Consider the following 26818-nt stretch of genomic DNA (forward strand, 5'->3'; position numbering starts at 1 on the left):
TTAAATTAATAGTTCATTTTATTTTCGGTTTTTCAGTACATAGAATTTATAAATATTGCTTTAGCCGTAGCTCGCTCATCTAGCGGGCTTGCCCACTAGCATATATTTATTCTCAGACACTAAAGTTATGCACTTAATATATTATTAAATGCTTAAATAATTAATTTCATATTCAACGAAAACTGAAAAACAAAACATTCATATTCAACAAAAACTGAAAAACAAAACATTCCTATTCAACAAAAACTGAAAAACAAAACATTCCTATTCAACAAAAACTGAAGAACATTTTTAATTCTTGAAATGAAAGCACTGAATGTTTTCATATTTTATTTCCTGAGATTTATAATAAAAGCTAAAGTATTACGTTATGTAGTAATTTAGACAACACAGTGTAGGTTCTTGCTGCGTCGGTTAAGTAATGAGCTATACAAGTCTCTGTGCGGCTCTAGATTTAAAAGGGAGCTTAATTCTACATATTTTAAGAAATATGCAAGTAAACTCATAAATTCAATCTTTTCTTGGTACCATTATATTAAAAATTGCCACCGCGGACATCTCCTGGGGCGCTGAAATTATTGTCTGTCCCATCTTCTTGGATCATGTACTTTTGTGCAAGATAAAATCTTTGATGATTTCATATACAAAAACTCCCAAAGACTCTGATTTGTACCTTTCGTACCATTAGGTAATGATTTACAGAGTACAAATGTTTAAAAAGCAGTACGTTACGTTCTTGTCTTACAAAATATAAATATGAATGATAGTGAGATTATCAGCTACTTTTCCGCTTCAAATCAAATGAAGTTCATATTCTTGAAAATTAATATTCTCCGATTTCAGTTACGAATAAATTATTTTCCCTTCTTCGCAAAGACAACTTACGAAGTTAACCAGTTCGTCGACAGGTTTGGACAATATCAGTTTACAAAAACAGTTAATATTAGATTTCACATTCCTTTTCCCAATTTTGGGGTGGATTTAAATTTACGATCATGTTCTTAAACCTTTTGAACGGGCAAAATTCATCACACATAGGAAGCTTAAGCACAAAGGGCTCTTGGTTGCCATTCTCTGGAGTTGTAGAGTTGAAGAATAACAGCCGAACTGTGTAGTTCTCATGTTCCTTGTACAATTCGAATACGAGCGTTGCACAGAATGGAGGTTCCTTTCTGTTATACACATCTAATGCATTCAGAACTGCAGCCAAGTTTTTTTTATGCTGAAAGAAAAGAGGTGATCTTAAATATGTGCAACACTGAAATCTACACCTTTATTAATATATAATTTCCATAAACTGTAACAATAAAATTGTTAAAGTTATGAAATTGTTAAAGTTAAAAATAAAATTGTAAAGTTAACACCTCTGGGTTCTATAGAATTACTTCTTCTTCTTTATAAGCTCCACATTATATTATGAGATAAAGAAATTATCTGCTCTAGCAGAAGAAGTAAAACGCACGAAAGGTAAAATTTTGGAGTCAGGAGAAGTGACATTCCATTTGCTGTGCAACGCAAAATTTGAAAATTGTAATAAAAAGAACTCAAATTTATATAATAAAAAATGTTGGGTAATGAAGATCAGAAATAAAGTATTTATTAAAACATAATGATTTTTCAGAAGCATGAAAAGGTAAAAACCTTTGCTAGTAAAATACGTTTAACAATGATTAGTTTATAAACAAATAGCCATAGGAATCGTGGGAGAACATGGAAGTCTATGGAATATCGCAATAATCGATATTAAACCGATGGAATATCAAATGAGTAAATACGTAAGCGAAATGGAATGGATAAGTAAAATGTATTGATAGAATATTGTGGTAGTACATTTATAAGAAAAATAAAATACATGATGAAACAAATCAATAAATACAGGAACCTGTTGAGAAACCTGTTGAGATAGTTTTGTACTCATTTATGCCACATTTTCAAGTGGCATAAATTTCTTCGGTGCCACAAGTTTCTTCGGTGTGAGAGTATTCAAAGGAACATGTATATTGGGTACTTCAGGAAGTTCTGCTGTTTGTTTATGATAAAAACAAATCAATCAACACAAAACATACGAAACTTTCACCGAAGAATACAAGCACCATTTTATTTTATGATTTTTTGTTATCACTCAGGCAACTGGTAAATTTCGTTAAAAATTGGTTTACACTTAAAGAAGTCTTCGATTTCTGCTTTCAAAACTGCCATTTGGAAATAGAGTTTTTCCAAATTTATTGTCTGATTTGTTGGCAACGGTTTATAATATGCCGTTCCTTTTCTTTCTTAGCACATACATAAAGCATTGCGTTTTAGGAGATGCATACCACTTCTGTTTATAATACTAAAAGATAGTTTTTGGCTTAGTTTTTGGCTTATCCCTTGATCTTTTCCTATAATATTATTGTATAATATTTCACTTCTCATTTCCAGCAATGAGTCTTTATTTTGTTGCAACAAAGAATCGCATGCCAAAACTCGAGCAAATATATTCTTCTGTTTTAAAATATAGGCTAACTACACATCATGGCGGGGTACCAAATACAATGATCACGTACCGAAATTTTTGGAATGTTTATCATGTCTGATAATTGCTGTTCTGGATTATTTTAATGGGCCTTTGTTTACAGAGAATGTACATCCAAAAGGAACATCATATTCAAGGCTGAAATTTCCACACTTATACCAGCTTCGAACTGTGTTATCATCAGTTTCGAACTGAGTTTCTCATACCAGTCTCGAACTGTGTTATCAGAAGCAGCACTTTTTCTGCATGTAGGAAAAATATTTTGAGCAGCCTGACAAGCCAATTTTTCTATTTCAAAATAAAATATTAATGCCGAAATTAGCTTCTGGGTTCTCTAGAATTACTTCTTCTTCTTTATAAGCTCCACAGCCTGTTACAGGCCAAGGCTGCTCTCGAAGTTTCCTCCACCTGACCCCATTCAGCGCAGTAGCCTTCCATTGGTTAACTCCAATTAACCTTAAATCCTGCTCGACATCATCTATCCATATAGTAAGTGGTCTTCCTCTTCGTCGTACTCCCTCAATTCTCGAAAAGGTTATCTTTTTGATTGGAAATGCATCATCATACTTAAACACATGGCCCAGCCATCTGATACGAGATGCTTTTACAATTCTCACAATATAAGTTTCAGCATATTTTCTATATTTTCCATATAGTTCATGATTGTTATTATGAGATAAAGAAATTATCTGCTCTAGCAGAAGAAGTAGAACACACAAAAGGTAAAATTTTGGAGTCAGGAGAAGTGACATTCAAACATTCATATTCAACAATAGAAACTGCTCTTAGATTTTCAGGAACGGCAGAAAAATTTGGAATGGCCCAGTATATGTATGTAATGTAAGATATAAACTATGCAACAGAAAATTATTAACTTGAATTTGCCAATAGTCCTTTTCATTCCCCATTTTGATTTTTGATTTCGCTGTCTCCCCTTTTTATTCTAAATGTTTTATAATAATTTTTCTGCACTGCGTCTTTTCGTTTCACAGTTGCTTGCGTAAACCTCCTACATTGCGACAGCTCGTATTCAATCGCAGATATAGAATTTAAACAAAGAAATCAAGCGTATGAATATCGCTGCTACTAATGTTGAGACATTTTTCCTTGCTTCGCCGTCCTGCTGACAACCTGTTGCTTAACCTCTGCTAGTTATTCTCTATTGTCCTGGAGATTAAAGCTGTACGAAATCGTGGGGAAGGGGGCATATCGCACCCATAAATAATGATACGTGAATCTGTTTATGCTTATCAGCGCTTGTTTTACTACGAAATAAAACTACTCCTTGTGAATACTGTAATAATTTGGAGAGATTAAACGATGGCATTAAACAGAATGACACTGATACAATAAAGACCACATAGATAGAATAATGACACTTGCAAACACAACAGATGTCGCCATGGATTCAACAGATTTTATTTCTGATTAAAACAATTCTCGAGGCACAATACTTCATTCATATCATTATGGACGCAATATGCACCCCACAATTTTGTAAGCTTAGCACGCTGTAAGCTTAAAGAAACGAGGGGCAGCGGTAAGTTAGAAGGAAGCGGAAAGCCGAATATGATACATTCAGAAGAAAACCTGGAACAGAACAGTCAAATTTTCGGTTTCAACTGAAATCTTTAGTCTGTACCTACTTTGTAGCATTACGTAACACCTTAGGATGCACATTAATTTTGATATGATGCAGTTTAGACTGATGTACTATAAATATATCCACATGCCATTTTTATTGTATTTAATTTTTTTTTTTTGTTTTGTTTAATTCTCAATTACATTATCAATGATGAAACTTAATCAATATTAAAACACAAGCAATAAACCATAAGAAAATTATGCAATTTCAGAAATTAGATGTTGATGTTGTGACTTATCTCATTTATCTGACAGTAACATCAGAACAAGCCCATAAAATTCATCGTGGCAAGGACTGCAAGATTGTTCCTATCGTTGGCAACAGACTTGAGCACCATACAGGTGACAGTTCCGTCCCCAAATCTGATGGATAGCATCCTGGGGAGACGGGCCCGAAGGTCTCCAACACCTTTTTCCTTACCACAAACTTTTCGAGAAGACTTTTCGCTTGCGGTATATTTAGAACACTTCCATATCACACAGACACACAGTACATTAAAAAATATTCATGTCTTCTCTGGGATTCGAGCCCGAGCCCTTCGGTACGGCAGTCAGTGTCACTAACCACTATTCCGGCTGGGCGACGGAAATTAGATGTAATAACAATGTTGCAATGAGCGTTTTACTTGAAGCCAAAATGTGAGAAGACAGAGAAAAAAAATATCGCCAATTCTTCATTAAGGGCTCTAAGTTGGCAAACTGAGAAGCTTTTTTCCGCGACACACGATTTTTCTCCCGATTGCTTTAGACTCCAACACATTTTTAAAAACATGGTGAAAAATCGCTCAACCAATATTTTTTTAAATTTTTACTGCTTTGAAAGAGATAGAAACGTTTGTTTACTATCTGTCATCCCCCCGGGGGTCGACGTAGAGTACTCTGCGAAGCTACTGGCTAGGATCTGCACCTAGGCAACGGGCTACTGGCTAGGATCTGCACCTAGGTCTCGGCAACGGGGGTATAATAATTACGAGCCTGGCGGTTCCCGATGATCCGTGGGGTGGGGACTGTCTCCACGCTTCACGGGTTGGGTGACGTAAATCCTCTTAACTAGGGCATCGGTAGCCAAACAGCGCCTGGGCCATGGAGCGTCCAGTCACCGCTGTCCTTGGTAATCCGTGCAAGGCCTGGAGGGAGGGGTAGCTCTTGTAGTACTGGCGGGTAGCATCTAAACGATCAGTCAAAACTCTAGGCATTCAGCCCACCCCATCGTGGTCTCTGATCGCTGGGACGGAGGTCTTGGTTGACCAGTTTAGCGATGGGCCTGCTTAGCAGAGAGATGTTTCTGGTGATGTGGGCACCGGGACCTCAGTTGGAGTGTACAACCATCTCCAAGGTGGCGTTTTGCTGGGACGCCCGCCCCGTGCCTAATATCGGGGGACTGAATTGGGTATTACCAGCCGCGTAGTGTCACTAAGTTGACGACGCGCGTATAAAAATTAGTTAGTTAGTTACCATCTGTTAAAAGACTGTTTTTACTATCGGTTTTTATATCCAGTACATTTTTAGATGTTAAAGTTTTAAAATCATAAACATCAAATAGTCTTAAAGTCGAATAATTTTCGAAAATTTGCCAAAAATTTAGAAATCAAGATACAATTTTCCTGCAAGTTTCAGTAAAAAGACTTTATTCGCTCTGTTTGATGGTGCAATCGGTAAAATTATGATATTATGTTTATTCGCTAAAAGGAGATGTGTCGAAAAATCATTTAAATATTAAATTTTAAAAAATCTAAATCGGATTTTGGAAAAAATTCGCTTTAACACATAGCATTGTTATCGACAAACAGTGTATGCAGACTGCGCAAAACAAATGGGACATTTCTATATCTCACGTTCTACTGGGCCAGTTGACGAAATTCAACTTGCGTTTCTCATGTCTCGAAAGTGTGACTTAGGATGTGTATTAGATTTATATATAGCATTGTTCTAATATAGGTATTTTGACATAAAATCGGACTTTTCTGAAATAACATACCAATTTTTTTCCCATATTTCGATTCTACGACTCAAGTTACGCCAAACTACCAAGTTTTGTAAAAATCGCAAGAGTAGTTTTTAAAGATTAGTTCTCAAAATTTTAGCTCCTCAATGTTAATTGAATTTGGCAAATATTTATTAATCTCTTTTTTTATTAAATTTGTTTGATTCTTCCTTTCACATTTCGAAATTCGGGTTCATTTCAAATAACGTTCATCCACTTTTTATGATTTATTTTTTAAATTTGTATTTTTAAATAATTTTTATAAATTTTTCAAAAACATTTTGAATGATAATTTATACGATTTTTGCCATCATCTTAAAGCAGACTCATTCCTAAGCATACCTGCAAATAATTACAGTATTTTATTCAAAACTTCTGAAGATGTACGTGAATTTATATATTGGCGCGTTTTGAAATTTGGCATATTTTTGAAGGCGATAAAACATTAGATGTGGTTTAGACACTTTCTAAAATTATTTAAAAGTTGGAACGATGTGACTTTTTTTCCATTCATAGCACAAAGTAAAAATGTAAAAACGACAAGCCTTTTTTTCCGCTCCCGCATAATGGAAGGGAAAGGAAAATTGGCTGCCATATATTAAGAAGTTCGCCAAGTGAATTATTCTTGGCACAAACTGAAAAGAATTGCGACAAGCTGACCTCTTGTCTAAGAGCCTACGGTGTAGTAAAGAGATATCAGGGCACTGCTATACATGGCTCTCCGAGGGCTGATTGTGCCGCCGAGTTCAAGAAATAGATTATTTTTAAGGCAGGCACAGTACGGTTACTATGGAACGGGATATCTTCGTTCAGGATTTTCGAAGAGAAATGTGCTCATATGTAAAGAATTATCATATTTGCTTGTCTTTGCAGTACATTAAATGTAAGGAACGACAAGAAAGCTTTCATGCAACTAACCTCATGCAGTCACATTACACATACGAAAACCCTTGCAGCCAGGCCATCCGCCTGGGTCTGAACTACCAATATTCAGCTGTCTTAGCACTCGGCCATTGGTGGAGGCGATAGTTATAGCAAAGTACAAATAGAATATTTCTTGTTCGTTAAAGTAATATAACTTTCTACACATGTATGTGATGATTTGGGAATGACTCAGATAGATTTTGAAGCATACATAGTAGATCCGAAATGAAGAAGAAAGTTGAAAGTCACATAGATGCAATAAGACGCAGTTGTAGCAGATTTAAGCCATATTTTATTGTAGTCAAATATTTTGCAGCCACAAATACTCAGCACATTATTCGTGCCTATTCCAGAATAGTTAATTTTTTTTTTTTTTTTTTTTTTTGCGAGAGCAAGAAAAGCAGCAATCTGTGTCTTGGCGAGAGCAGAGGATAAATGTAAAGCCTATTCAGCAGCTGCGATGTTTATAAACTCGACTCTTTAGTTTCAGGTTTAAATGGTGAGTGGACAAGAAATATAGATCATTGCAGTCATTGGAGATGAAATAATGACATAACTGAAGCAGTACAGCTTCCTTGAAAGGGAATTAGTCAAGTTAGGAATCAAAATGGCTATTGCCAAATTAAATTGATAATCCGTTAGTCATATTTCATATCTTACATCTATACATTGAGAAATTTTATGTTCAAACGCGTTAAATTAAAACAGAGTAACTTCGCAATAGATATATATTTAGGAAGTTAGATTATTTTTATGAACAGGAAATATTATATTTGTATTTCGCTATAAAATTTTGAGCAAATTATTTGGTGCAAAATTATCGAATATACACCATTCTTTGAATGCATTTTTCCTACTTAAATTCCGTTTGATTCAAAATTATTCAAACACTAAAGATATTCTGAGTTAATAAATGTACGAATACTAATTCTTAGATCTATACATACTCACCCCAGAATACACAAACACTTTCTTCTCTTCGCCCTCAATTCTTTTCTTCATTAATTTTCCGATGTGAACCAAGAGAGGCGCTGTCATGAAAAAAAAAAAAAAAGAACTTTTATTAGAAAGGAGCATAACTAAGAAAAATTGATTTTCGTAGAACACATAGCATTTTAAACACTTTTTGTTAAAATATTGTTCCGAATTTTGTATATATGTAAATAATTTCAGTGACATTTTTTATGAATCGTAGTGCCCCTTGTATAATGTAATTTGAAATACTTCAAGAGACGAAGCTTTACCAGAAAACTAAGATTACAGGTACAAGTCCATTTAATACTGAGATAAACGGCTACCTCGCCAAACTAGCGATGGTTTTTAGCGCCAAGCTGGCGATGATTTCTGATGATTAATTTTTGTCCCCAATTTTGGCAAGAAATCGCCAAAAATATTGGAGACCATTTGGTCTGAGACACGTATAACTGTAATTGGTCTGATCCTTACATGTAACTGTAACTGTTATGTGGCCCTATATGTAAATGTAACTGTATATGCCTTGCAGTAATTTCGAGAAATCGAGCGTTCTGGAAATTTCTTGTCGGCTGAGAGAAAACTGCATAAGACCGGAGACAGCATTAATTCTCGGTTTTCAGTTTAGATTGATTTCGGAGTATTGAGAGATCCTCGGGCCAGCTTCGTTCTTTACATGTGCTTTGGCATTGCGCTATGATTAACATTGTTAGTAGTTTGAAGTGGTAGCTACTGATTGTGCTGTGTCATACTGGAAAGAGCTCCACGAGATTTTTCACGGAAAATTCCAGAACTTTAGAGTGTTTCTTTTTGAAAAAAAAATTTTTCAAGCTATCTTCGATTGTGTGTATTCAATCCACTACGAACCCCTAAACAACGCAACAGTATATAATAATTAAAATATTTCTTTTGATATTTAATAATATTTTATCTAAATATGATGAAGTTTCACTGTACATATTTGACTAGCATAATTTCGCTGCTGACTAATGTTCCTAAGGAAAACAAAGTCACAAGTTATCAAAAAAATCAATCGTTTAAATTTTATTTAAAGTATAAATAAAGTTTAAATATTAATCTAAAGTACGTTTATGTATAGTGTTTGATATTTGCATTTTGGTAATGAATTTGTGACAGCTAACGCTCACTTTACAAAGGCTTCGGTGGACCTCGAAGCATGTTACAACAAAATTTCTTTATTTCATTCACTGTAGTTGAAAATTTAAAGTTAGAATTTTAATCACAACACGTACATTCTCTCCCTGTTGTCTCTTCTCTGTGTTCAATTCAAATTCCTGATAGACTTAACAACGTTTATAGATTTTTCGTGAGTAATATAAACGTCATCCCCTGTTCAGCCGACAACAAAACCCGTGAAAATATTAAAAAAAAAAAAAGAAAAAGAAAAAAAAAAGAAACGTGATTACCAATTTTCTATATAATCAGTTACTTGCCTATTCATGAGAGGCAAACGGATCAAACTTTGAAAGATTTCGTGTCCCTGACCTTTTCGGAGATCAGCTCGAGAGTTAAATCTACTATTATTCTCTCTTCTTAGCATTCTCTTCCGGCTCGAGCTTCGGCAGGTAGCCGAGAGGTCCTACTGCTTCTGTGAACTACTTTGTCTACTTTGACGAGCTCAGGAGACTACTTTGACGAGTGGACACCTGAAATGCCTTAAATTTGACCGAGGGAATAAGATCTACTCCATCTGTAGGAAATCTTATACTGATAATTTAACTTCTGAACAGCTTCTCACCTGTTTGGGACTTATAAAAGAGGACCTATTGAAAAGACTTATCTTCGTATTGGAAATGCTGATGGCTGTTGGATTCATGGATCTGGTCTGGCCTAATAACTGGCTACTTAGGATGGGTAACAACAACAGATTTCGTATCATTGTCTTTGTAAATAAATTTTGAAACAGAGATTTAAACAGAAATGTCAGAGAAAAGAAAAAAAAAAAACGCTTATGAAATTTCCGTACCTGCTTTTAGTCTTTGATATTCTTTGGATTTTGTGGGAAAATATAATGAAATATCGTTTATTCGTTCCAGTTCTTCCCAGGTTTGCCTAGCCCAGGATGGAATAATTAAATTGTATATCTTCTGTAATAAAGAAAATTTATATTGTAACAAAAAATTATGATCTTTCGACATGGAATTTAATAAACATAGAGATACAAAATGAACGTTGATATGATTTTACGAAAAACATTCTTATTTAGAAAACGGGTACTATCTGATACTTCATTATGTGGAATACATAGTTAAAAATATCTGATGTGGACACCACATGACTAGCACTGCTGGAGTGCCAGGTGAACTGTAGCTACTATCACTTGGCATTCTAGTCGTGCCTAATGAGGCCCACCAGCGGCCAAGCGGTAACGTCGCTGAACACTGGTAGTTCGGTCCGAGGTTCGAATCCCGCGAACGGGCTGGCTGCATGGGCGTTTTCGTGGTTTTCCCCATGTGTAACGTGTATACGAGCCAGTTTCCCTTAGAAAGTCCTCCACGAAGGCATCCCTCCCCTTAGGCAGATAGCCCCAGTGAGCTTTGCCGTAATTAAATACACCAACACCAACTAGTCGTGTCTACTCAAGAACATTTACATTTTTGATATTGCTGCGATAGGAACAGAGCAGAATGAAACAGCATCTAAGCGCCACAGAGGCAAAACCTGAAGTGTGTAGTTATCCAATATGAAAGCACACGAAGAGAAAGGTTTTGGTTTGTAAAAATACAGGAGCACGCGCATTTAATAAATAGATATCTCGTAATTTATATTTAAATCGAATAAATGCAACTGTGCGTTAACTGTAACTGTAATTCTACTCTTTCGCTTTCCGGAAACTTCGAGAAAATTGAAATTACCAGAATGTTCTCGTGCATGATTAAAAAGCCTGATAAAAATATCTCAGTTCAGTTTATATTCTCAGTTGTTTTAGCGAATTGCTGTTGTTTACTTAACTGCTGTAATTTCGAGATTCGGATTAGCTTTCTCTGCTCTTTGGATTGCGTTCTATTTAACGTTCTAGTAGTTTAAAATATAACTACTGCGCGATATCGTGTGATATTGTGATTTTTTACGAATATCTTTGAGGAAATATCCAGCGTTTTATTATATATCTTATGATAAGAGTAACTTTTATTAACTTTTCATCAGTTTTGTGCAATCAATCTCTTACGAACCCGGATCCAAGCAACAATACTTTTTAATATTTTTTTAATATTTTTAATACTTTTTAATAGTTTTCATTTAACTAATTTAATTCCTTTTTTCACAGGTCGAAGTATAAGCTCAATCTAAATAAAATTCGCAGATATTTTCTGATTACTTATTTTAATTTATATTTTTTAGTAATTTTTATAAATTTTTCGGGAAACGTTTTGAATTTTATCTTCTAAAATTTTTGCCATTACTTTAAAGTAGATATATTTCTAGGCGTATCTACAAAAATTAGAGTTTATTATTCAGAATTTCCCAAGATATATGTGAATTTATATATTGGCGTGTTCTGAAATTTGGCATATTTTTTATCAGCGATAATAACGCCAAATATGGTTTACGCACTTTGTTGAAATTATTTGAAAAAGTAACCGATGCACCTTTCTGTCCCCTTGTGCACTATGAAAGGGAAAGGAAAATAGCTTGCCATAAATTAAGAATTTCGCCAAGTGAACTATTCTTGGCTGAAATTGTAAACAGTGCGCCAAGATAAATTTTTAAATTTCTCGGTAAGTTTCTCGCCAAAATTTATAAAATTTAACATTTAGGCATACTTTGACTCGTATACTCGAATTATGAAAAAGAAATTGGTATGTTATTTCAGAAAAAGTCCGATTTTGTGTCAAAATATCACTGTTAGAACAATGCTGTGTATAAATCTAATAATATATACTAAGTCGCGCTTTCGAGACATGAAAATCTCAATTTAAATTTCGTCAATCGGCCCAGTAGAACGCCAGATATAGAATTTCCCCTCTTTTCTTCGAAGACTGTCCAGCCTTCTTCATACACTTTTGAAGTTTTCTGTCTTTTTTTTTTTTTTTTTTTTTTTTTTTCGTATTGTTCGCTATGTAAATTCCTTATTTCTATTGCAATTTATTCTTTTAAAATGAAATGGTCGGGAAGAGATATAGAGGTACTCTTATCTCCATTAGCTTCATTTTTCTCTCTTGAAAGAAAATTAATTATTAAGTCGATTATGAACTTTTACAGAATTTATCATACTTGTAGAATCTCAAACGTGTTTCTGATGCGATAAATGAAACGTTACTCTAATGAACATCAATTCAAGACATACTTCGATTTGCAACTTACTTCCATAGACAAAATATCGTACAAGGCTGCTGCATCTGCCCAGGTTTCTATTTTTAATCCGCTGCGATACGACAAATATTGGAAAAGTCTCTGAAAGCAAAATAATTGAATTTTAAAATGGCATAATGATATTGTATGCACAGTAAATATTCAGTTTTGCTCTGTCTTATATATTGCCACGGATTGCTATGCATCTTCTTTTATCTCATATTTGAAGATATTTCATATGAAATAATATAAGCATTTGGAAATGTTTATATCCTTTATATAACAGTAATCAACCCAAAATGTGCATTAGAAAGATTTTTGGGTCTGTAGTATCTCATTTTAGAACAGTCTTTCTTGGCGAATAATAAGACAGGTGCTATGACTAAGACGTCCGAGAACGATAGTATTATAAGGTGTTTCTCCCGCCTTCTTAGCGCGCCTTCGTGGTGTAGTGGTCTGCATGCTGGGCGCGTATTCCAGAGGTCCGTGGTTCGATTCTTCCAAAAAATGCCTAATGTCTCTGCAATGGCACCCGTACTAAAAGGGTGGTGGTAAAAGGTAACTCATTTTTCACTTCTAAAAAATACTTAATGTCTCTCAGTATCTGCGATTGTGAAGAGCAAAGACGTTTTTAAATAGGTTAATGTTGTATAGGGGCTGAAATCGATTATTAAACGAAGATCAGAGACGTTAAACATGGTAAGAAATTGCTTTTGATTTAGATAACAGAAACATTTTATGTATGGTAGGATTTATGTACAGTATATACTTGTATTTCACCCACTGCATTTCTATTTTAGACTTAGATAACTTTTAGAGACATTAGGATTTTTTATGGAAGCAGGCAAGATGAAAAATGAGCAATCGCCTTCGCCGGGAATCGAACCACGGACCTCTAGAATACCGGCCCAGCGTGCAGAACCACTACACCACGAAGGGAGGCTAGGAAGGCGGGAGAAATACCTTATATACTCCCCGTTTTAAAGGGCGACTGGGGCTTTTAGGAGACCCAATTGCCAAATCCTGGGTGAGGAGAATCATCATCCAACACCCTTTTAGTTCGGGCGCCACTGTAGAGACATTAGGTTATTTTTGGAAGCAAGAGAGATTGAAAAATATGCAACGCCTTGGCCGGGAATCGAACCACGAACCTCTGGAATACCGGCCCAGCGTGCAGAAACACTACTCCATGAAGGCACGCTAGGAAGGCGGGAGAAACACCTTATAAGGTAAATAATACAAAAATAGGATTTTTTTAATTGAGAACAGATTAATTATTTTCCCTTTATTTCTTACTGGAAAAGATTCTTTGGTTTACGTCCAGTATGGTGTAACACTCCAGATATGTGGTACAGATTTATGAAGTACTAGATGCGTTGCAATGTTAATTAAAGGAAAGAAAGTATTTGTCTTTGAATTCAACTTATTGAAGTGCTTATAAATACACAACACTTGTTCGTTTTTCCATCTGGTGCGTACACGAATGAATCGGAAGGTTTCTGACATGCAGCTGCCCTTGTGTAAAGTATGGCTTTTTATTTATTATTATTATTATTTGGTGTTACAAATTCACGTTCAGAACGCAAACAAAGCGCGTATAATACAATAAAATGCATGTGAATGCGTGAGAAATTAAATATTTTACGCTTTGCTGAACGATAACACACTTTATAAGGTATTTCACATGCCTTCTTAGATGCCTTCGTGGTGTAATGGTCAGCGCATTCGGTGCGCATTCGAGAGGTTCGAGGTTCGAGTCCCGGTGAAGGCATTGTTTGTTTTTCATCTCTTCTGCTTTCAAAAAATACCTAATGTCTCCACAACGACGCCCGAACTAAAGAAGGTGGTGGATGATTATTCCCCACTACCAGAATTTGGCAATTGGATCCCCTAATCTCCAATCGCCGTTTAAAAGGGCGGGTATATAAGGTATTTCTCCAGCCTTCTTAGCATGCCTTCGCACACTCCGCGCATTCGAGAGGTCCGAGGTTCGAGTTCCGGCGAGAGCATTGCTCATTTTTCATTTCTCTTGCGTAAAAAAAAATACCTAATGTCTCTACAACTTTAAAACATTTTAATTCGGGCGGTGGCAACACATTTATCTTAAATACCTCGGTTTGTTTATTAAATTCGAGACAAATTAATATAATTACGTTTTCCCGAGTGGCAATAGCTTTTTTTATATTGCTGAATTTTCTGATTAAATTTGAAACATATATATCTTACGTTTTGCAGAGTGGTAACGCAAAGCATTTAAATCACTATGTTTGGTTTTTGAGAAATCTTCCCTTTCAGAATGTACCTCTGCGGGAGAAAATCACTATTTAGACTCACAACCGTCAGGCCCAACATGGAATACATCAAGGAATTGGCAAGAGCAGGTTAATACATCGCCTGCCAAAAACCAGTATAACCCCAAAGTTCCAAAGCTGAGATATCTCATGTACACAGTGACCTTCTTTTTCTTTTGAAGGTCCAGTGTGGCAGGTTTCATAAAGATTGGAATTAAATTATAGATTTACGTAAAAGAAAAACAGACATTCATTTTTGTCATATATCTTAAAAGTATGAAAACTATGAAACCAGAAAAATTTATAACAAATTATACAAAAATCTCATATAATCTTGTTGCAGTAATTAATCAGTATTTGATCTGTACATCTATTTTTTAGCAGAGTTTAGCGATGTACAATTTAAGTATGCGAACTGATTCCAGCATTAGGTCTGCCAACCTTGAACTTCGGTTCGGTTTGGAGAAAATATGAATGATACTAATCATTCAAAAACAATAATATCAGTTTAATTAACTGCTAAATACATGTAGATAAGCTAGAGAAGATATAATCTATGAAGTTTCTAGCAACAATGTGTTTTGCAAAATGAGCAGAATCATTTGCAGTTTACGTATTGCTTATGTTTTGAACAAATTTATCATATTTTTTATAAATTGTTATTATTATAAATTACATTATTATAAATGATGATAATTTCGCTAATTACATAAAATCAATTTTTTAATGTTTCATAAAATCTGCAATCTATACTTTGAGTTCAAAGTTATCAAAAGATGATTCTTAAAATTTCTCTGAATTCTGGCAGCATTTTTTCAAGCCTTAAATGTCTTCTATGCCTTATAAGGTATTTCTCCCGCCTTCCTAGCGTGATTTCATGGTGTAGTGGATCTGCACGCTGGGCCGGTATTCCAGAGGTCCGTGGTTCGATTTCCGGCGAAGGCGATTGCCCTTTTTTCATCTCTCTTGCTTACAAAAAATCCTAATGACTCTACAGCCTTATGAAATTAGTTACATAAAAGGCACATATAATTTCATGCATGCGGTGTCATGGACGATTGAAAACAAGCATGTTGCTAGACCTAATTAATAAATAATATTTTTAAAAAATCTTACAGTTTTCTGATTTTATAAAATTCTCAAAGGGACTTTTTAAAACTTTTTGCGTGTTACCTTTATTTATTAAACACTGTTACGGATTTTGTATTTATTTATCTATTTTTAGTAGAATTTGTAATTAAAATTGTTTCATACTCTCGTGTAATGCAGCACGAGACTTATTTGAAAAGAAAGCTACGCCGGAAAACTTAAAATACAGGAGCACGCGCATTTAACATTTTAAGAAATAAATATTTCGTAATTGTACCCTTTTGCTATCCAGGAAAATCGAGAAAATAGCAGCATGCTCTCGTGTAGGAACAAAAGGATTATAAAAGCCAGAGGAAAGCATCTCAGTTCACTTGTTTACTTAGTTCTTGTTCTTGACTATAATTCGCGGTGAAATCGGATTAGCTTTCTCTGTTTTGAATTGAGTTCTATTGAACGTTTTAGTAGTTTAAAATATAACTACCGTGAGATAATGTGATATTACGAATATCTCTGAGAAAATTTAAGTATTTTGTATTTATTCTTAGAATAATAATAAATTTTATTAACTTTTTATCGACTTGCGCATTCAATCTACTACGAACCCGTACGCACAGGAGTGTACGTTGTACACTCCCGTACGGTGTCAGGAGTGGCGTTTGAATGCCAATCACTAGAGCGATGGAAGAGCAATTGAGACAATCTGTCACTGATTTTGCTGCATTCCAAGAAAAGATGGAAGCTGGACAAGCATCATTTAAAGAAGAGATAAAGGATTCCGTAAAAGAGATGAAAACTGGCCAATATATCGTCAAAGAGGAGATGAAAGCTGGCCAAATTTCTGTTAAAGTAAAAATGAAAGCCTTTTAAGAGAATTGAATCCGGACAAGAAGTGATGAAAAGAGAAAATACTTGCATTATGGAAAATAGATTTGATGCTATGAAAGGCAGAATACACGCGGTTGAAAATAAAGTTGGAAGAATTGAAGAAAACGTTTCTTCTGTTAAAGAACAAATAGAAGAGAGAGTTTCGACAGTGGAACGGCAAATCTATTAACGAGTTTCTTATGTCAAAAAACAAATAGGAGATAAAGTTTATGTAGTGGAACAACGAATCAAAGGAACAGATTTTGCAGTCCAACACCAAATTGATCACAAGGTTGCTGTGGTCGCCAAAGAAGCTGATACCTTGAAGAAATTCGTAGCGGAAGCAGAGATCAATAGAGATAGTTTTAAATTTTTATCCATGCCTGCTCGTTCCTCACTGAAGATATCCACATATGATGGGAAGACCTTCGGCACATGTACAAGACATAATTCACAATAGTGTCGGAATCGAACCGATGGGATTCCCAAGCTAAAACCTGCCATCTCGCCGCTTCTTTGAGATAAGACACGGCGGATTTCCTTCAGACTCTTCCCGAAAACAAAGGCTAGAAAACCAAACGATAAAGCCAAAAGCTTTAGAAGCTGTGTGCTGCGCACTGGAGCTGAGCTTTGAGGAGAAGTGTTCAAAAGAATATAGTAGGCTTCAATTGAAATCCCACAAACAGAAGCCCACGGAAACCCTCCAAGAGCTCGTCACGGATGTTGAAAGGCTATTTCATCTCACCTTTTCGAAGTGCCCGACAGAAACAAGGGAAATCCTGTACTTGCAGTACTTCATTCGACGGAATCCGGGATCCCGAAATACAGTACGTTCTGCGAATGGAGGATGTGAAGGACTTGAAAGGCACTATAGTGTATGCCTTGAAATTCGAAGCAGCCCGGCAAGTCACTCGTAGAGACAGCCACCCAATCAGTGGTGCTCTAGCCCAAAAGCCAGAGGATCAAATTGATCAATCAAATTAAAAGCCAAAATTATCATCTAGATGATTTAACCAGACAACGGAACACCTTGAGACGGAATATTGTTGACAAGAAAGCGACCATAAAGTGCTGGAACTGCTGCGCTGAAGGCCACATTCAAAGAAACTGCAGAACTCCCAGGGCACGGATGTTAAGACCGTTCCTAGAAAGAAGGAGGGAAACTTATTAGTGGCCATCTCGCGGGGCGGAGGGTGCCACATAATGAAAATCCCTAGTTTGAAGCGCTGCAGATTCCTGCAGTGAGTGACGGCAGTGAATTAGCTTTCATCATGGGACGTATCCATGAGAAAGAAGCGACGAGATTCGGTGAGAAGATCGACATCGAGGGGAAATTAGACGTTAACATCATGTTTGAAAGTGCCGTCTACCACCTCGAAGCATACGTGGAAGATATTGCAGATCCTTGCATACACGGATTGGACTTTCTAAGGAAATACACGTTTTCCTTGGACTTTAAAAACAATGAACTACATAATGACGAAGGAGTGAAATCTATCCACAAAATCATAGCTCAAGACAAAATCACAGTACCAGCAAGAACAGAATTTTTACTTTGGATCCGTAGCCGAATGCAGAAATTTTGGCTACGGCATCATCAAATATCCCATTGACTGTAACAGCTCGAAAGGAGTACTAGCAGCCTCAGCACTTGTCGACTTATCAAGGACCGCTATCCCGGTGAGAGTTGCCAATGTAACTGAAAAGGCGAGAGTTATTAAGAAAGGTGCAGTGATTGCAGCATGTACTCCAGTACGCAGCGTTGAAAAAACAGTATTATTTCAGAATCATTGTCTTCAGAGAGCATTACATCGGAGTTATTGAAGAATAAGCATTTAAACGATGAAGAGAGGAATGCTGCCGAACGTGTCATTAAAGATCTTCAAGATGTTTTCTCCCGCTCGTCTTCTGAAGTGGGTCGAACCAATTTGACGCAACATAGAATCGACAATGGTGATGCTTGATTGGTGGATACCAATCAAGCAACATCCAAGAGTCTGATGATTGTTAAACAGGAAGAGGCACGAACACTTTTAAAGGACATGCAAGAAATCGATGTCGTGGAGTCTTCAGCAAGTCCATGGGCATCTCCAATCGTCCGCGTCAGGAAGAAAGCCGGTTCAACTCAATTTTGCGTTGACTATCGTCGGTTAAACGAGAATACGAAAAAAGACAGTTACCTTCTTCCTAGGATTAACGACATTCTGGAAACTCTTTCTAGAAGCAAGCGGTTTTCAACACTAGACATAAGTGAGGATATTGGCAACTAATCTTGGACATGTCATCTCTGCTAAAGGTGTGTGCAAGGATCCTGAAAAAGTGTCAACCGTTAAAGAGTGGAAACATCCCGAAAATGCCCTTCCGAAATCTGAGAAGCTTCCTAAGGCTTTACACCTACTACAGCAGATTCTTGAAGAACATTTCTTCCATTCCAAGACACCCTTCACAAGCTGACTGAGAGCAAGCAAAAGTTCTTGTGGACAAAAGAATGTTAGGATGCATTTAAGAACCTGAAGGAAGCTTTAGCATCTGCTCCAATCCTGACGGAACATCAGCTCGACAGACCATTTATTCTCGACACTGACACGAGCAGTGAAAGTGTTGGTACTGTTTTGTCCCAAGAAGTAAACAGACAAGAACATGTAGTGGCTTACTGAAGCAAAAGCCTGTCTAAATCTGAGAGGAATTACTGCGCCACCAAGAAAGAGTTGCTAGCCATAGTCAAAGCCGTAGAACATTTCCATCACTATCTATACGGCAGAAAATTCCTGTTCCGCACGGATCATGCATCGTTATTCGCCTGGCTTTTAAATTTCAGTACAATTTAAATTTTGAGTTTCAAATAACTAGGTAGATACAGACTCCAGGAATAAGACATCACTATCCGTCATCGGAAGGGATCACACACGGAAACGCCAATGCCTTGTCTAGAAGACCTCGTCCAGAAAGCTGCCGATATTGTTCTAGGGTCGAAACGAAATACGAACTGCTAAGTCCGGTCGCAACGACAAATTACGACATCAACATCGGCTGATCGAGACCTGTGGAGTGATGATGCAGTCAGGATAGACCAACTGGAAGACGGTGACATTAAACCCATAATTCATTTAATGGAGTCTTCAAATAGAAAACCTACCTAGCAGGACATTTCGATCTATAATCCTACAGAGGCTGTTCGCACATTTTTTAGACGATTTTGGTAAGCGATAATAAAAATTCGTTTGCTGCAAAAGAAGTAATTGCAATTGTACTATGTTTTTAAAAGCCAAAATTATCGTCTGTGGCTTGAAAGTTTTGTTTTTATTCAAAATGGCGAATTTAAAAAAGCAGTGGCTCTAAGGCTACATTTACGCTCTTTCCGAAGAGAAATATGCATACTCCGTTATCCAAAAACGATGTGAGAGTCATGGTTTTGTGATATCTAAAGCGTTGATAGGTAATATCATCAACAAGAAAGCAAAAAAAAACGTCAAATTGGAGCCTCAAGTGGGACAAAAATTCCAGACAAGTATCCAAGGAGAAAACGGATATCTTCGACTATTGCAAAGGTACGTTGTTTAACGTTAAAAGAAAATCCCTCTAGTCAAAAGACAGTTGCAAAATCATTAAAATGCTCGGTGTCCACTGTAAACAAAATGATAAAATTTGATTTAAATCTTAAGAAAGCGAAAAAACGCAATATGCATCGTCTTCTTCCAAAGCATATCGCTCAACGCAGAACACACTGCAGAATTCTATATGAGAAATACTTATCCAAAGAAAAATGGAAAACAATTGTCACAATAGATGAAGCATGAGTGTATTTAAATGATTGTAACAAAAAAAGAACCATTTATCATCATAAAAGGGGAGAAAAAAATTCAAGTACATGGTTCGAAAAATCGAAAGAAAGTTTTTCTAAGGGATTCATGATTCTTGCTGGTTTTTCTTATAATGGCAAGTTAAAAATAAAGAGAGTGCAAACAAAAATCAAGATTAACTCCAAATACTATCAGGAACATATTTTATCGCCAATTTTTCTGAATTAAATACCATCGCTTTACCCACAGTGTCATCAATCTGTGAGACTTCATCAGGACAAAGCTAGCAGTTACACATTAAAATCCACTGTAAATTTCCTAAAAAAATGGAACAAAAAACTGGTATCAAGGCCATACCCTTCACTGATATCAATACTAAAATCTCCCGATGTGTCACCTATGGATTTTAGTGCTTTCGGACTTTTAAAAACTACATTATCCAAACGTTGTCCCAAAACTCTAACAGGACTCTGGAAAGCTGTTCGGGAGGAATGGGATAGAATACCTCTTCTGCCACTTCAAAAGGCATTATTATCCTGGAAATTGCGATGTCGAAAGATAGTTCAGAATAAGGGATGTCAAATAGAACATTTAAAACACAAGAATTTTAGGCAATTTAGTTTTGTGAATACAATATACATCATCTAAAAAATATGTAAACAGCCTCTGTATAACAAAACAATATTGATCCCTCGGGGACTCACTCCATATTCGAAATGGAATCTTGTACTCGAAATTCGAAAAGGATGATGGAAATGTTTTCCGATGGAACCTGATACTTCCAAAAGCCCAGATTTTGGATGTGCTTAAAGAACTATATGACAGACCTGCAGGAGGTCACTTTGGAATAATGAAGACATTGCAAAAGGTTCGTGAGTATTTCTACTGGATTAATGCAAAGGAAGACGTGCAAAAGTGGTGCCGATATTGTGATGCCTGTGCAGGTCGGAAAGGACCGAAGAAAGGCAGCCGAGGCAAGTTGCAACATTACAATGTGGGAGCGCCTTAGACATATTGGAACCTTTGCCACGAACTGCTGATGGCAAAAAATACATCCTGGTTGTCTTTGATTACCTTACCAAGTGTCATGAAGCATATCCTATTCCTGATCTAGAGGCTGTCACAGTAGCTGAGGTAAGAATACAGCACTGGGTTTCCAGGTTCGGAGTGCCTCTTCAGTTACATTCCGATCATGGAAGGAATTTTACCTCGGCTGTGATAAAGAAACTCTGCAAGCTACTCGTCATTAACAAAACCCAAACGACGCCTTTACATTCCCAGTCGGACGGCTTGGTCTGCCACTTCAAAAGGCATTATTATCCTGGAAATTGCGGTGTCGAAAGATAGTTCAGAATAAGGGATGTCAAATAGAACATTTAAAACACAAGAATTTTAGGTAATTTTGTTTTGTGAATACAATATACATCGTCTAAAAAATGTGTAAACAGCCTCTGTATAACAAAACAATATTGATCCCTCGGGGACTCACTCCATATTCGAAATGGTATCTTGTACTCGAAATTCGAAACGGATGATGGAAATGTTTTCCGATGGCACCTGATACTTCCAAAAGCCCAGATTCCGGATGCGCTTAAAGAACTATATAACAGACCTGCAGGAGGCCACTTTGGAATAATGAAGACATTGCAAAAGGTTCGTGAGTATTTCTACTGGATTAATGCAAAGGAAGACGTGCAAAAGTGGTGCCGATATTGTGATACCTATGCAGGTCGGAAAGGACCGAAGAAAGGCAGCCGAGGCAAGTTGCAACATTACAATGTGGGAGCGCCTTAGACATATTGGAACCTCTGCCACGAACTGCTGATGCAAAAAATACATCCTGGTTGTATTTGATTACCTTACCAAGTGTCATAAAGCATATCCTATTCCTGATCAACAGGCTGTCACAGTAGCTGAGGTAAGAATACAGCACTGGGTTTCCAGGTTCGGAGTGCCTCTTCAGTTACATTCCGATCAAGGAAGGAATTTTACCTCGGCTGTGATAAAAAAACTCTGCAAGCTACTCGTCATTGACAAAACCCAAACGACGCCTTTACATTCCCAGTCGGACGGCTTGGTAGAGAGGTTTTAATTGAACCATCCTTAATAACCTCTCATTAGTGATTTCCAGAAACCAACAGGACTGGGACAAGAAGTTCCCACTGTTTCTGCAGGCTTACCACAGTGCTGTCCACGAGACTACCGGCTATTCCCCATCTCAGATGCTCTTCGGTCGTGACCTTCGTCTGCCATGTGGTCTCTTACATGGTCACCCTCCGGATGTGCCTTCATCGCCTGAGGAATACATCCAAGATCGCTAGGCCCGGTTTGAAGTGATGCATAAATTTGCACGAGAGCGAGCCAACTTGGCGACGGAGAAGATAAAAATCCGATCCCAAGTAGCACGGCAACGTGTTAACGACGTTGCAAACTGGTCGCGGATGTCGTTGCAAAAACGTTGCAATATGTCGTCTTTAAGAAGCCCAGATGTCTGCGAAACTCCATTGTTTTGCAACCGTTGCAAAGACGTGTTTATTACGTCTTTGCAGATAAGGTTTATGTTGAATAGTCGTCGTTATTGCGTCTTTTTCACGTTATATTTTGGCTGTGAAAGCATCGTATCACAACGTCTTAATGACGCCTATATGTTCGCAGAATTCAACCTTTTTGCAACAGTTGTGAAAACGTCGTTATGACGTTCTTGTGTTACATATTGATTTATGCAGATAAATAAGCTTAATAATTAATGTATTTTTCTTCTTTTTTATAATTTTGTATTCCTTGTATTTTTTTAAAGTTTAAATATTTTATCATTACCTAAAAACCAGAAGATAATACAATTTTTTCTCTTTAGACTAAATATGCATAATTAATAATAGCTTTAATTATTTTCAGTACTTTAATTCTAAGTTACGGTTATTTTATATTTCATAATTTTTTTCTTAATTCTTTAGTATGTAAGTGAGAGTAATTATGAAAGTGTTATTATAAATATATAACAGTAACAGTAGGTTTTAACAGTAGTCTACCAAATGACAAGTAATAAAACTGCAATTAGCAATCAATAAAAAAATATTTAGTGTTTTTTAATTTTTCACACTTAAATATCGCATGATTATAGATTACAATATTTCATAGTAATCTTAATGTTTCCTTAACACTATTTTTTCGATCATATGCGGAAAGTCTGAGCACCAACCTGTTCGTTTAATATGAGTGATATACGATATAGCACTTACGATGTTATAACCGAATCCGTGTATCCAAATATTGCACCGCTGGATCACTGAAGATTGGAGAAAACCACCATGTAAGTTTAATCACTAGGAAACATAAAACACCAAAACAGAACACTATTTCACTGTATGGCACATTTTAGCACGTTGCATTGTAGAGCAGATATTCACAAACAAAATAAGCAGAAATTCGGCATTACCACCATGATTTCTCCTCAATTCAAAATAAGCTGCCATCATTATATTCTTTTCCATCGTTCTCTTGCTGTATTGAAGATCTCCAGTATTTAATTCCGACGGTGAATTACAAAAACGTGAAGAAAATATTTCTGAAAATAAGATGGAGTCTGAAAATGTCAATCTCTCGAACAGCAGTTCAGTCTAAACTTTCCAGCGGTTTATACGATAGCATTAAACCTTTCGACGGTTCTTCTGATAATTTAATAGATTTTTTTTAAATGGCATAGAAGAATTATTTCAACAGAATAGAATTACAAACAATATCCACAAGATTATATTTACAAAATAATATTTATCGGGCTATCGGGATCGCTAAAACATTTGTGATGTCAGTATAGGCAAATCCTGAGTGAACCGTAATACTAGGATTAAACCAAGCATTTTTAAATGCATGGAGGTGGACAAAAACATAACAAACAGTTCATCAGAACTTTTATAGATAATGAATTTTGTATTTTGTTCTCAGTTTCTCTAATTTTGATGTCAACATTTATTAGTAATTTATCAAAGCCATTAATTTTGTCGTTTTCCATTAAAAGTGTTAATATTTCTTTCTCCTTTTCCATTAATTTTTCCGTTCTTCTCCTGACTGTCAGTGAGTTTTCCGTCAGATATATTAGACAGCCGTTGTATATGCATGGATATGCAACGTCTTTTAACACTGGACATTTTCTCAGAATTCTTAAAATCGCCCCATTTATAACCGTGAATACATCTTTACGCACAATCATATCTTCGCGAAAATTGTACTTTTTGCTCTGTATGCGGTAAAATGTTTCATATTATGTCAGCATATTAATTCAAGCAAATTCGTCCTTACTTCAAAAATAATAAATAAAGTCATATTTCAGCAGTGAAATAATTGCTAACATGTGATTTCCATTGATTTCGGAAATATGATTTTTTAAAATATATAAAATACGTAACTTACTTTACAGATTAGTTTCATTTTCAAATAGTTTGCTATAATATTTATAAAAAAATATTATTTTAACAATAATTTAGCAAATTGAAACAAATACCATATCATCGCTATGAGCAAAAATGGTATTGCTCCGATGTACTTACCTTTCGGTATTTCTTGAGAAAATTAACATGCAATCATACAGATGTTTTGGATATACATAGTTGCATATTGTTACATTTGGTGATGGTAATGTTCATAGGTAGGCGTGATACAATATAATAATAGATACAATATCATGGTATAGATACAATATCATGGTATGGAGATAGTTTGCTATAATATTTATAAAAAAATATTATTTTAACAATAATTTAGCAAATTGAAACAAATACCATATCATCGCTATGAGCAAAAATGGTATTGCTCCGATGTACTTACCTTTCGGTATTTCTTGAGAAAATTAACATGCAATCATACAGATGTTTTGGATATACATAGTTGCATATTGTTACATTTGGTGATGGTAATGTTCATAGGTAGGCGTGATACAATATAATAATAGATACAATATCATGGTATAGATACAATATCATGGTATGGAGATAGTTTGCTATAATATTTATAAAAAAATATTATTTTAACAATAATTTAGCAAATTGAAACAAATACCATATCATCGCTATGAGCAAAAATGGTATTGCTCCGATGTACTTACCTTTCGGTATTTCTTGAGAAAATTAACATGCAATCATACAGATGTTTTGGATATACATAGTTGCATATTGTTACATTTGGTGATGGTAATGTTCATAGGTAGGCGTGATACAATATAATAATAGATACAATATCATGGTATAGATACAATATCATGGTATGGAGATAGTTTGCTATATTATTTATAAAAAAATATTATTTTAACAATAATTTAGCAAATTGAAACAAATACCATATCATCGCTATGAGCAAAAATGGTATTGCTCCGATGTACTTACCTTTCGGTATTTCTTGAGAAAATTAACATGCAATCATACAGATGTTTTGGATATACATAGTTGCATATTGTTACATTTGGTGATGGTAATGTTCATAGGTAGGCGTGATACAATATAATAAATAGATACAATATCATGGTATGGAGATAAGGCACAGATATGAACGAAGACTGAAGGCACGTTAAAAGTGTGTGTTTGGTGGTGATAACAATGGCACTCTGAAAAAATTAATTAAATTCTTCTGAAATTAAAATACAGAGCATTTAACATTTTAATAAATAGATATATCGTAATTGTACTCTTTTGCTATCCAGGAAATAGTAGATTAAAAAGATTATAAAAGCTAGAGGAAAACATTTCAATTCAGTTGTTTACTTAGTTCTTGGTGTGACTGTAGCGAATTCGCGGCGAAATCGGATTAGCTTTCTCTGTTTTGAATTGAGTTCTATTGAAGGTTTTGGTAGTTTATAATATAACTACAGTGAGATACTGTCATACTGTACGAATATATCTGAGAAAATGTAAGCATTTTGTATTTATTCTTGGGATAATAATAAATTTTATTAACTTCTTAATGGCTTATGCATTCAATCCATTGCGAACCCGTACGCACGCAACAATATCGAACTTAAACTATAGTCCTTGGCACTTAAACCATAAAATTCAATTCAACAACAAAAATATTTGAAAGCGCATATTGTTAGAATTTCCAATACATATTGTTAGAGCACGGACATTAGTGGCAAAGCTCAATTAGCAGTGTTTCTTCGTTCTTGTGATAAGAATTTTAACATTTTTGAGGTATTACTGGAACTAATACCGATGCCTGGTACTACCACAGGAGAAGATATATTTACTTGTGTTTTTGGACTTCTGCAGAAATACAATCTACCTTTGGCAAAATTAAATTCTGTAGCTACAGATGGCACTCCATCAATGACCGGGAAAAACAAGGGCTTCGTAGCATTACTAAGAAAAAAACTTAGTGAAATTCACGGTTCAAACATTCATCATATGCATTGTATTATACATCAAGAAGTTCTATG

General features: G+C 35.6%; 1 protein-coding gene across 1 annotated transcript; it reads right to left on the bottom strand.

Moving 5' to 3' along the window:
• On the bottom strand, nt 1–25038 carry LOC118197061 (prostatic acid phosphatase-like). The gene is made up of 5 exons (XM_085811333.1): nt 24942–25038; nt 12366–12455; nt 10027–10147; nt 8019–8098; nt 1–1222 (listed from the first exon to the last, which is right to left on the bottom strand). Exons 2-5 carry the CDS (start codon nt 12369–12371, stop codon nt 944–946), a joined length of 486 nt encoding a protein of 161 aa, XP_085667459.1. The 5' UTR covers nt 12372–12455; nt 24942–25038; the 3' UTR covers nt 1–943.
• Nucleotides 25039–26818: the final 1780 nt, after the last annotated feature.

Source organism: Stegodyphus dumicola, chromosome 2 (assembly GCF_044657685.1).
Source record: "Stegodyphus dumicola isolate Sdum_Otavi_A_Nest chromosome 2, ASM4465768v1".
Lineage (NCBI taxonomy): Eukaryota > Metazoa > Arthropoda > Arachnida > Araneae > Eresidae > Stegodyphus > Stegodyphus dumicola.

What these genes read in the sequence shown, in the direction of transcription:
- LOC118197061 (XM_085811333.1), bottom strand. An exon ending in ATATCAAAGACTAAAAGCAG is followed by an intron (nt 8,099 to 10,026) that starts GTACGGAAATTT and finishes TTTTCATGACAG; the next exon opens with CGCCTCTCTTGGTTCACATC. An exon ending in AAGTGTTTGTGTATTCTGGG is followed by an intron (nt 1,223 to 8,018) that starts GTGAGTATGTAT and finishes CTTTTCTTTCAG; the next exon opens with CATAAAAAAAACTTGGCTGC.